A 12,232-nucleotide genomic window follows, 5' to 3' on the forward strand; every position below is an offset into this window, starting at 1 on the left:
GTTAACCAAGATAATAATAAAGAATTATTAAAATAGTTTTCATTAGTAAAATAATCTTTAACATAAGGCAAAACAAATAAATTGGTATTCAGTTAATATTTAATTTTGATATAAATTTAATTTACTTCCTTTGCCTTATCTTAAGGACTTGGGTCTCAGCTGACCTCTATCTGTTTTGGAATAGTATGCTCCCTCAGATAATGGTATCTTATATGTAGATTTTAAAAGGCCAAATTTAGCATGATGTAAGTGAGTTTAATTCCCTGGGTTGCTAAAGAAGTTCATACACTCTGTGATTGTGCAGAATTTTCCATTGAATTTCGTGTCTGATGACTACGGAAGGATTGTGCAGGCAACCTGACGCTAGGATGAGAAGAACTTGAGATGGGAACAGCTGTGTATGGAACTCAGCATGCTTGACAGAAATACTGTTTTCTTAGGGCAAGACTTCAAGAACCATAGTTTAGCCATCCAGGGATCAATCAAACATGTCTTGTTTCTCTTTTATTTCAACACAGGAATTAAGACTACACCCAGTGAAACATTTGACTGGTATAGATTTCTACAAAATGCAGGTAAAACTCACTTTTTCTGTATTCACTATGCTTATTTGTAGTAGATGTCAACGATGGAAGAAATTTAGAATGTGCAGGTTAACTGATTATGTAATAAAATGACAATGATAGGAAAACCGAAAAACTCTAATATTAAATACAGGCAGAATATTGATCAGATTAGTCTGTTTAGTAAACTACCCAGGCTGCTTCCAGATTTCTGGTCTGCCCAGGGCTGAATTGCATAAAAAGATAAAATAGTTATGACATATGGGTCACTCCCTTAGAAGGTAAGTTAGACCAGAGCACCAGTACCCCTGAGCATGCTGTGCTTTACAGCTGTGTGATAGAAGCTGTGGATGTCTGTTGCAGAAGAGCAAGTGAGGTGAAGAAGTGATGAAGAAGGGAAATAAGTGTTGATGTTTTATTTGGTCTTGATCTAGAGCCTGTCTCTGTTTTCACCAAAGTAATGGCATGAAAGGCAGATGACCTAATTTAAAGTCACCTGATCTTGGCAATGCTTTAATTGCTCCAGCTGCCTTTCCCCAAAAGAAGAATTTGTAGGCATTTTACTGTGGTAAAAATATTTCAATATTATATTCATCAATCTGATCTCTGATAGTACAGCTGTTCCCTCTGTTACAAATGAATCCTCACTAGTCAATTGCTTTATCACATCAGTAAATGAGTGCCATTATTCAAAACCGGTGTCCAATTTTAAATTGAGCATTGTGAGGTTATTTTGTTCTCAGTAAATCACAGCACATAAGCACAGCGCCACTAAGATTAATAATTTTCTGAAGTGAAATGATTTGTCACTTGCTAGCACAGCCTTAGTGTTGATTGGATCTCATGTCCAACCATCTTATGATTAAAAGAGCAGTCAACAGATTGAGGAGGGGGAAGCTCCCCCTAAGCTGCATTTCATCTAATATATTAGAGACAGTTTTTTGCCTAATGTGTACTAATGCAAAAGTGCAAAATATTTCATGATGTACATGAAAAGCAAAGTAAAATGTGATTCTAACATCTGTGCCTGTTAAATAATAACTTGAAAACTGGCATCAGAATATTCAGTATTGTTTTTTATGACTGTTTCATCTCATCTATCTCATCAGTCTTGTCTCTATGTTCATCTCTGGTGGCAGCCTGCAATTTCCACTTCTTTTAATATTGCACATGGAGGCAGGTTTTTTGGCTGTACCTTTGTGCTTACCACAGAGTAATTAGGAGTTCCCACTGAATTGCTTTTCTGGGCTTTTGCAGTTTCAAAGTGTTTAAAATTCTACTAAACTTGGAGCAATCAGTAGAAAACTATCAAAAATAGAAGGCAGTTTTGCTCAGAAGAATATGATTTTGATAGTGTAGGCTTGCACAATGAAGTGCACTTCAAAAGATCCCTAGCTTTTATGCAGATAAAGCTGTCCAAACTCATTCACCTCATGGCATTTATGATCTTTTTTTTTTTTAAAGACTTTTTTTCATGAAGTTCTATTCCGTGTCTAAAGGTATTTAATGATTTTTGTGGGAAATATTTCTCCAGATAACTCTTGCCTGTATCTTTAGCAGTATCCTTGAACATTTGTCAAATTCAGGATTCCCAGGACTGAATGTAAAGAAACAGCACATGTGCTACAATGCAGATTATAATACATTTGAGGCATCAAGTGTTAAATATCCTTGGTGATCAGGCCATACATTGTCACTTATTCTTTAAAATGAAGTAGGCTCTTCAGAATATTTCAAGGCTTTTTTTCACAGAACAGACTTCTTATGAATATTCTTTGTACTGATTTTTTTCAGTCATAGAAATACCTTAACATTTGACTCATGTTAAATATGACACCAGTACATAAATAGTCTCTTTAAGTAATGGCTTGAAAAATAATTTAATGATAGCTGTGAGAGACAGAATGCATCAAATAATACATTTTACTGTGGAAGAATACCTCCCCAGCCTCCAATGTAAATGGTACTAAACCAAAAGCTAAGGAATCCCAGCTTTTTGTACATTTCATTTGGCAGTTTGGGTCGCTAACATAAATAACAATTGCCTTATACAAACTGCAGCAGTGCTGTGAAAGGTTTTTTGTTGTTATTACGAGTGCAATACCATGTCAGTACAAAAATCATGGAATTAGTATTTTTTTCATAGTCTCAGCAGCAGGCTTGAGAGTTGCAGAGGTGATGTTTGTGTAGTGTTAGTGTGCTAGCTCCTAGCTGCAATATTTTCAGTGGCTGTCTGTTAAAACATTTATTGGCTAAATCGACAAAAAAAGAGCTTTTAAAGTTAATTTGCATTCTGGTTAATAGTCAGCTTCACAGAGCTTGTCTTATGTGGATGAGAGACTGTCAGCAACAGTAGTCAAACCAAAAAGCTGAACCAAGTGCAGATTTCAACACAGACTCCAAGAAGACAATGTTTTCAGTATATTTAGTAACTTAGACTATTTAGGGAGGTATTACCGCCTGTGTCAGTCTGGAGGTTAGAACAGATGATCAAAATGTTTTTCTCTGACCTTATAATACAGGAATCTATATACAGCATAATCAGTTTTGTTAGCAATTTTAGATGCCTATCTATAGACTTGACAGAGATGATGAAAGTTCAGGCTTTTGCTGTAAATTGATTGGCAGAAAATGACGAGGCAGTCTAAATGCGAAAACTGAGACTGATCTTCTCTAACAACTTAGCTCAGGGATGGAGCGTAGCTACTTAGGATCACAGACAGGCTTGATGTCATCATACGGTGATGAAAGGCTCCTTTTGATTTCAGTGGAATGTGGCTGAAGCTTGTAAGATAAACACTTGGACATCATGTGATTAGAAGATGTAGATAACTAACAAAGTCTATACTAATGAACTGAGAAAGCTTGTTTACCCAACAGATAAGACTAAAAACTGGTTTCCTGGGAGGTGACATAGAATCATAGGATCAGATGCTAATTGCACTATCAAATAAAATATGCAGTATACCTTTGTAGTTTGATTTTTCTACTCTCAGATAATTTCAGCTTCATAGCATGGTTATTTTCAGAGTTTGAGAAGTTTACATAACCTGTCATGACACAGACAGGGTTTTACAGAAGCATTATATTTTCCTAAAGCTATGCTGGAAAAAAGACCCACATAAGAAAAATTACATAGTGAAAGTTTGTGCAGATATATAGCTGACCATAGAAATAATGATATGATAGCAGCAGTAAACTGTGTTCCCCAACAGATCTGAAAGCATAGAGTTTTTTTGTTGTCTGATCTGTTAGAAATAATGAGAAATAGGGGAAGAAAGGACTGCTGGAGAATTTTGCAGTCTGATTTTTCTGGATTAGTAGCCTGTCCCTGGAAGTTAACAGGTTCATTTAACTTCTGTTGTCTTCACAAACATATCAGCAACTCTAGCAATTGTTCACCATTGAATGTGAACAGCAGTATAAACACTTTGGATATAGCTATTACGTCCACTTCCCCTTAATTTCTAAGAAATTGCTTTGTAAAATAAAAGCTCAACTTCATAAAACATTAATAAATGTTTGAGATCTGCAGATGGTTAAGTATGTTGCTGAAATAAGGCCTAACTGAGCTAATAATTGTTGAAGTTCTGTCATCAGTGCCTTCAATTAAAGGAACGTCAGAGTCAGAATAAAGTAAGACAGCGTGTTGAAGCTGTACTGCAGTAGGACACCACCATGTCAAACAAGCTGGAAAACTTGGCTGGTCTGAGCAGCTTGTTCTCAATAGCTGACTTGTGAAAGAGACACATACTCAAACTCTTGGTGCCAAGAGACTTAAAGAGCTGATGTATGATATTTCTGCTGTGTGTAGGGAGGTGAACTTAAAGAATAACTATGAATTGAAAGAATCAAAAATACATGCCAGAGTTGGACAAATTTATCTATGTTTCAAACTCAAGAAAATAAAATAACCATCTCAGAGACTGACATCTCAGCAATGGATCTATGGATTTCCTTTTCCAGGAGATCAGTTAATACTTTCAGATGCATAGGAGATGGATAGATGAACAGTCTTCAAGAGGAGTAAAAGACCTGCTGTGGTTCAAAGTGAACAGAAAGGAAAATGAGAAAGGTTATTCACCCTCACCACCTTGTCATGGCTTAGATTTTGTTTCTGAACAAAACCAAAAATGGATGACTAAGCCCAAATAATATGGACTTGGTATTGTTCTCTAAAGGTCCATAGAACACAACAGTGAACTTGAAATCAGGGGTTGGAAAATTAATCTTAAAATCTTTGATCATCCTTGACTTAGTAAGAAATGTTTGTACTGCAGACTGTTTTTTTATGTTACTAGGCAATCTTTGTATCCTAAATTATAACCTGTAAGTCCAATATTGATATACTTGATAAAATATACTTAACCTCTAGTACAAATTGGATTTTAAGCTGCAAAGGAATTAACACATTTTAAGAATTTTGGCTTTCTGAGGTTGTTGGTTCAGGTCCAAAATAATAACTTAGAATGAAAGATCACATTGTTCCTTTTTATATTTGTCTCCTCTCTAGAGATTTTGAAAACACACTACAAAAGCACAGTAAAGACTTTTAAATAAGAAAAATATTTTTATTTTCTTTTTTTGAGCAAGTGGTGAGAAAATTGCTCACTTAACATGTTCTCTCAAACGGCTTCTTTATCTCTCAGCAAGCTAATGCTTGATATTACTCATTCACTTAGAGGCCTACAGCTTTTCAGTAAGATTAAAAATTTACAGTAATGTATTTATTTTTACTGTACGTCTATGATTACTACATTTTTTTACCTGATAGTACCTAAGAGGGGTGGAGTTAAATGCATCTGCTCCTTCAAGATCTGTTTAGATAACACTTCTACTTATTCTTGCCTTTCTTAGAAAGACAATGTCCTTAATAATGCTTCAGAAATTATTTAGGCTTTTGTGTTAGCTGTCTGTGTTCATGTTTTGCTATCCTGGCATCTAAGTACAGATTTTTATAAAGGCTGAAGTGTAAACTATCATAGTAAAATAGTTGATGTGACAAACAGTTACACAGTTTCAGGTAACGAACAAACTAGGGGCCAATGAAAACTTAAATACAAGCTGCTTATTTCCAGTGTTGCATTATGAAAATGTTTTCCAGTTTTAATATAACTCCATTCTCTCATTCTGTCTTGCAACTGAAGACCTTAAAACAGTTTACCAAATGTTAAACCCACTGCCATTGCTTCATGTCAAGCAATTATTAAGCCTGCTTGCAGATGAATGGGTAAGTCTAGATGGATAAGTTTAGATTTGACAAACTTTCTCTAGGCCACGCCATGACTCAGAATCACAGCCAGCAGGAGAACGTGAATCCTGAGCATTAATCACATTTCATCTATTAGCCAATATATTTTGTGCCAGGTTCCAATACTATCAACAAATACACTGGCACAGCAGTTGGATACCCTTTTGATCCTGCAATTCCACTCTGAAATTTTAAGTGCCAGTGCTACATCGCTGTGTTTCAATTTTGAGCAGCATAATACCTCTGCTCCATCATGAAAAAAGAGTTTCATGACTGTGGGAGTTCCATGTCAGTCTTAATCTTCCACTGTGCCTGTCTCATTTCAGCTCACCTGTGGTTCATTTGTTACCATCCCCGTGGTCCTGTGTGGCATATCAGGACAGCATACTGTCAAGCTGATGAGAGGAATGAGTTTTCATAATCCTATCAATCACTGTTCTTGTTTTGACCTCTCACATCTTGCTAAACAGGTGACCTGCTAAGCAGGCTCAAGGCTGGCTGTGGCCAATGTGCAGCTGTTTTTAATAGATAAAGCCAATGTAACAAAACAGACCACAGCCATAGACAAATACTGACAACACATGTTTAAAAGAGCATCTCTTACTGACATTAAACAATTATTTTTGACACTGAAGGAGACGTTGATTACAAGACTTGACTTGCATTTAGTGTATAGAGATTCTGAAGGATGGCTGGAAAACAAGTACCATGCAGTCTTTTTTTATTGCCAGTGATTATGTACAAATCTTTCCATTGTGTATTTTCTTTGCGAAGCAAACAGAAGGATGTATGAGCTAAGAGATAATGAAGCACAGTGTGCTGTTTCAAATCTTTGCTTTTGTAACACTAACAGAAATGGGGAGAAACAGACACAAGTATTTTTTTGTTATTTGGGTGTTTACATGTCATTCAAACGAGATAGTGACACAATGAATGTATCAAAAGAGTAAATGAGTTGATGTGTCATATCGATGTATTTCCATTTCAGAACTGAATCACACAAGGTGGTAGCATCTTACTACAGATTAAGTAGCCTATCTGGGAAAGGCAGAATGATGGCAGAAATTCACATACTGAAAGTCTGTTTAAGCTCAAAGAAAAAGAAAAAATGGCTTCTTTCAAATAGCAGTTTTCACTCAGCTGATGGCTATAGCTGGTAAAGGCACCTATTGCAGTTATCCTCTTAATATGTTCCCCTTTCCAGCCTTCTGGTGAGGACAAAGCATACAAACACTATTGCTTTCTTGTACAAATGGCTACTTTTTTTTTTTTTTTTTTTTTTTTTTTCACAGCAGGAGTGCTAGCAAGGCGAGAAAGCAACAGGTGGGAAAACACTGATGCAGGCATCATCTTGATGTGTGAATTTAACCATTTTCAGTGAATGAGCAGAAAGCTAACAAGTGCTGCTGAAGTTTGATCTTAAGTAGACAGAAAATGAGTAAATTCCTAGCACTACACAGTGGCAGTGATATGCTAGTAATGCAGTCTTCTCAAGGGATGTTTTTATATCCTTCTAAGTGGATTGAGTGGGGAAAGTCTGCCTGTAAAAATGAATTAGGTGATGACTAAGATCTATAGCATACAATAAAATAAAACTACAACTGATTCTCACTTCACTAAATTGAATGGCAGAGGCAAATCCTTTTTGGACTAGTCCTTCTATGACAGTTTTTAGAAATGCCATGTAGGATCCAGTCTGTAGTCCAACGTACCAAGTATCTTCTATTTCAGAGAAAAGTGCATAAAATTTCAGAATAGACAACTAGGACTTTGTAAAGTTGCATGAAGGTGATAGTCTGCAGTGAGAGTTCAAGGTTGTGAATGTCTTTTTAAAATAATAAAGGTCAAATAAGTGAGCTATTTTCATTAATAAATATTATTTTAGGTAATTTCAATAGTGAAATAATTAGACAGTTATTGGTGAGATTCTTGGGAGAAGTACCTTTAAAGGCCACTGGACCTGAATGGCAAAATCCAAATTACAAAGTACAATTACTGTCTGTGGGGCCAGTTTCCTGTTTCTTTTGGTTTAAGGTTTTTATACAGGGAGCAGAATGGCAGTCAGGGCTGCACGGAATTGGTCTGTTAGGGCTTTTCATTGTCAGAGCACTTTAAACCCTTATCTAATAAAAGACTGAAAGCTATAAGATAGAAACAAAAAGATGTTAAGAGATAAAAAGAAGCAGTTATTTCAAGCATAGTTAATGTTGATTAGGGTCTTGTCATATCAAGAATGCAATAATTCTATAGTCTCCATGTGAGAACAGGGAGTCCTGATTCCTCACTATCTGACTGAGCTTTCAGTGCTAACTTTTTAAGTTTGTTCCAAAAGAGCCAGAGCTGAACATCGATAGGTGGGAGTTCATAATCTAAAATGAATATTTGTGCCATATGGATAGATAAAATAGAATCTGAATTTTGCTGATACTTTCTAGTGATTTGTTTTGTGTGAGTTCATTTCATGAATTGAAACCACTGCTGCATGTCTTAAAAACAAACAGTATTAATGGCCCATTGCACCAGAAGAATGACTTTTTCAATCCAAATGTTTGTGTATTATAAATTACAAATTATTTCTTGGTCCGATAACCAGTAAAATATTACTGTGTCTGCTGCAGCCACTCTTGACAGCTCAAGCTGTTTAAGTTAAATGAAACAGACTCAATAAGGAACCCTGTGACGGGGAGCATTTAAAAGTCCCTGAACTGGATTTTAATTTTAAAAGCAATAGCAGTTGAGTATGTCATGAATCACCACTCTTTTGATTCTCCCCCTCCCACAAAATAGAGGTTTGATGCAGAGCTCATGTTAATCCAGTTCCTTGACACGAGGGAAGATACTCCTGGCGTATTTCTTCCAGGGCCTGGAGCAGACCCTGCAGTTATGTTATACAACTCTGTGAGGAACCTTAAGCTGGTACCAAGTTTGAGAGATCTGAAATTACAAATTGCAATGATTCAGCAGTGCTGTATAAGCAGCTGAGTTGTTGCTGCAACTGGTGGAGAGTGGAAGGGGAAGGGAGAAGGAGGAGGCCTCAGAGAAGGGAGCTCTGCAGCGTTCAGCAGCAGCAGCTGATGGTGCCACCACAACTGTCCTGCTGCCTCCTGCTGCCAGTCCTCAATCCCACAGAGTGACTGTGACCGTGCAGCATAACCCCAGTGTGGGACCCATGCATTAGTGTCCCACAGACAGCCTGCTGCTCAAGAGCAGCAGCTTTGATGCTCCTTGTTGAACTGCCTAGGTTAGATAATACATGTCATCTGTCCTTGCCATGAGCTCAATAAACAGGTGAACTGAAGGACAGCAAACTGATTTGTTCAGTACAGTAAATCAAACGTGAACATTTCAACCCCTCTAGTGTTTATTAAATTATGTTGTTGTTATGTGTGTTCGTTCAGCAATTTGTGAATTATGTTGTTTTATCATAAACACATTTTACCAAAGTTCATCACATAGTGACCCTTCTCCAGAAGTATGTTCTGAATTAATTGTGCTGTCATAGAGCCAATGATAACTATAATATCATACATCAGATCTTCTTTTTCTAATAGAGCCTACAAAATTATTTTTTATGGGTTGTTGCTGTGTATTTGCAAGAGAGATTTTCAATGTTGAAAACTCCCATGTTAAGATTTTTTCCCAAATTATTTTTCATTCATGTTTCCTAGCAATAAGGTTAAAATAAATGCTTTGCAGTAATTTGACTTCTAGTTAATTATTCTGTGGCAGTGCTGTGCTGGAATATTAGGGATAGACAACTATGGGACATTTACCTGATTTTTTTATAACAAAAAGTGTCAGATCAAGAGCTCTACAGCCATTGATTAACTAAACCTCACCATATACTTGAAATAGGTGTTGAGTTACTGTATGGACGCAGATTTATTCTTCTTATAGGTAGGAATATTGAGAAACACGCTGATTTGTATAGTTGCCTAGTCACTCAAAGCTGGGTTCTGGTGTTCAAGAACACGGGCCACCATCTTTTTCTCCAAATCCTGCACATCCAGTGACTCTAGAAATAAACTCCTGTGCCCTGTGAAATGATGTGCATGATTAAGTTCTCCACTGAGTTGATTTGAGGATTGATGCAAGAGCAAGAAACAGCGGGAACAATAATAAGAATTTTTCAGAATCCACCCTATTACTGCTTTTACCACTGTATGTGCTCATTCATGAAACAATTTGGAGTGTTCAACTCTTTATCTGCATTCAGACTTTTAAAATTATTTGTTACAGACATTCCTACAGATACAGGCAGTTTACATATGTTTCTTTTGATATGCGGACTTCGAAGAGTCAAAGACCCTCTGCATTTAGTCGATGTATTTTCAGGTAGGTACCTGCTATTTGAGTGCCCTTGTTTTGTCCCTGGATTCAGATGCATTTCTTTTAATATTTAGAAGTTTGGCATAAGCTGCTTTATTCACTGCAGAAAACTTCATAGTATATTTACATTTAAAAAAAGAAATGCTCATGTAACCATTGATCTGTTCAACACATTATTTCCATGCTGCGTCTTTTCCAGCCTGCTGGGAATAACAGAGCATTAAAATCAAAGCAATATTTGATGATTTTACTTGCTGGGGAAACTGTTTTGCTGTTACATACAATATTAATGGAAGACAAAAGAAGAGTTCACCTACTTCAAAATTACTTTTTTATCTTACTGTCCCGTGGCTGTTACACTGATTTGCATATGTGCTAATTAGTATCATTGAAGTTACAAGCAAATTTTACCACCCATTGTTATGGCTCCACACTGTAAACTAGGCTGAAGTTTTCTTGGTAGTCCAATGGGTGAATGTTTTGCCAGTTCTGTTTGTGTCTGTAAAAGGTTCAGGTTTTCCAAGTTGGAAATTTAGCCTCCACTATTCATCTGACTTTTATAAGCCTGTACCACCTTGGGATGCTTAGTAACAAATGTAGTTTATTAAAGTCAAGTTTTTGTTCTATTCTGGTATTGAAAGAGCAGCAGATTTCTCTTGTGCATATAACTTAGTAATTGTAATGGTTGCAGTTGCTTCCACATGTTCCTTTACATAGGAAAAAATTCAAATAATTTTGTCTTAGTGACCAGAGTCACTGCATTATATAGAGCATTGTTCTCCTGAGATGATTCAAAATTAATATCTGAGCTTAGTTAAATAACCCTTGAATCATAAGAGATTGGATGAAGTAGAAATGCTAAATACTAACTTTCAGATATGCTAATCATTTGAATTCTGAGGAGTAATGTGAGGGCTGAGCCTGAAATCTGGTACACATTCAGTCTTTTAAGTAGTAATACAATATTTGCCTAATTCTTCTTTACTCATGCAGCTATTTACATTGATTTCAGGGAAAGAATTAAATCAAAAATCATTAATTTTGATCAATAATAAAGATGTTCCTCTTCTGTTTTAGATTGGCACAGGAAGGATCCCAGTGTCCATCTGGGCATAATTGGACCTGCAGTAAGTTGTAATTTTTATTAGATTGGTATGTTTAGTCCTAAATACTTCCATTTACTTGCATCTGACATATCACAATAATTCTTTCCAAACTGAACCTAAGTCAGAGGACTTGTAACTGTTACAGAGATCAGAAGGTACAAACCTAGAAGTTGTAAAGGCTGTTCACAACAGGTGAACAACTGTGGAAGTGATTCCAGTGCTTGGACTTCCAAAGTTCAGAGTCCTGCTCTCGGCTAAAAGGCCTCCTCACTCAGCATGTGCTCTGCGTTTGCATTGCAAAAGGGAAAGCAGCTAAGAGGGTTTTTCTAAGAAGATATGCACTGAGGTAGCCCAACTCTGTTCAGTTAGGTTTTTATTAATGTGAACTGTTACCAAGAGCACTAAAATAGTTTACAGCAGCTGTAGATTTGTTTTACATACACTGATCACTTTTTTTTTTGTTTAGAAGGCTTGGGCAATTTGATAAAGGGCATTTGCAGCTGGATTACTATAATTGTATGTCTAGCTCAAGCACATGACTTGTAATTGCTATTAATCTATTATGGTCTCTTAGAACAAAACATTTAGTGTTTCATTTGGAAAAACTTTTGAAGATAAAAAATATCAAAATATTTGGATTCTAATACTGCCTTTGGTTTTATACCTGTGGGATAGTACAAAATTTTTTAGAGAATCAGAAAGTATTAAAAATATAAACTCTTGCATATAAAATATTAGAAATGGCTATTTCAATATTAATAATTTATAAATGAGCCTATCACCTAGTTTGAAAGGCAACAGTTGCCATCTAGAAGAATTTTTTTATCAGGTATTGTTAATGAGGATTTTTAGAACTGTGAAGGTGATCTCAGATGCTCATTATCCCTGTTCTTATATCTTTTGTTCATGTGGAGTATTGTCTCTTTGTTCTATTACATTTAGATTTTGATGCCATTTCTTGCATTCAATTCATACACAATTAA

At 36.1% G+C, this 12,232-nt stretch overlaps 1 protein-coding gene across 2 annotated transcripts in view; it reads left to right on the plus strand.

Moving 5' to 3' along the window:
* Positions 1 to 12,232, plus strand: part of GLT1D1 (glycosyltransferase 1 domain containing 1) — a 68,684-nt gene that overhangs the window by 22,238 nt on the left and 34,214 nt on the right. For both annotated transcript variants that reach the window (XM_074844443.1, XM_074844441.1), the window contains exons 6-8: positions 519 to 575; positions 10,054 to 10,149; positions 11,221 to 11,270. In XM_074844443.1, the coding sequence (XP_074700544.1) occupies positions 519 to 575; positions 10,054 to 10,149; positions 11,221 to 11,270 (203 nt within the window). The remainder of the gene's footprint in view (positions 1 to 518; positions 576 to 10,053; positions 10,150 to 11,220; positions 11,271 to 12,232) is intronic.

The sequence above is a fragment of the Strix aluco genome, chromosome 18 (genome assembly GCF_031877795.1).
Source record: "Strix aluco isolate bStrAlu1 chromosome 18, bStrAlu1.hap1, whole genome shotgun sequence".
NCBI classification, from domain to species: Eukaryota; Metazoa; Chordata; class Aves; order Strigiformes; family Strigidae; genus Strix; species Strix aluco.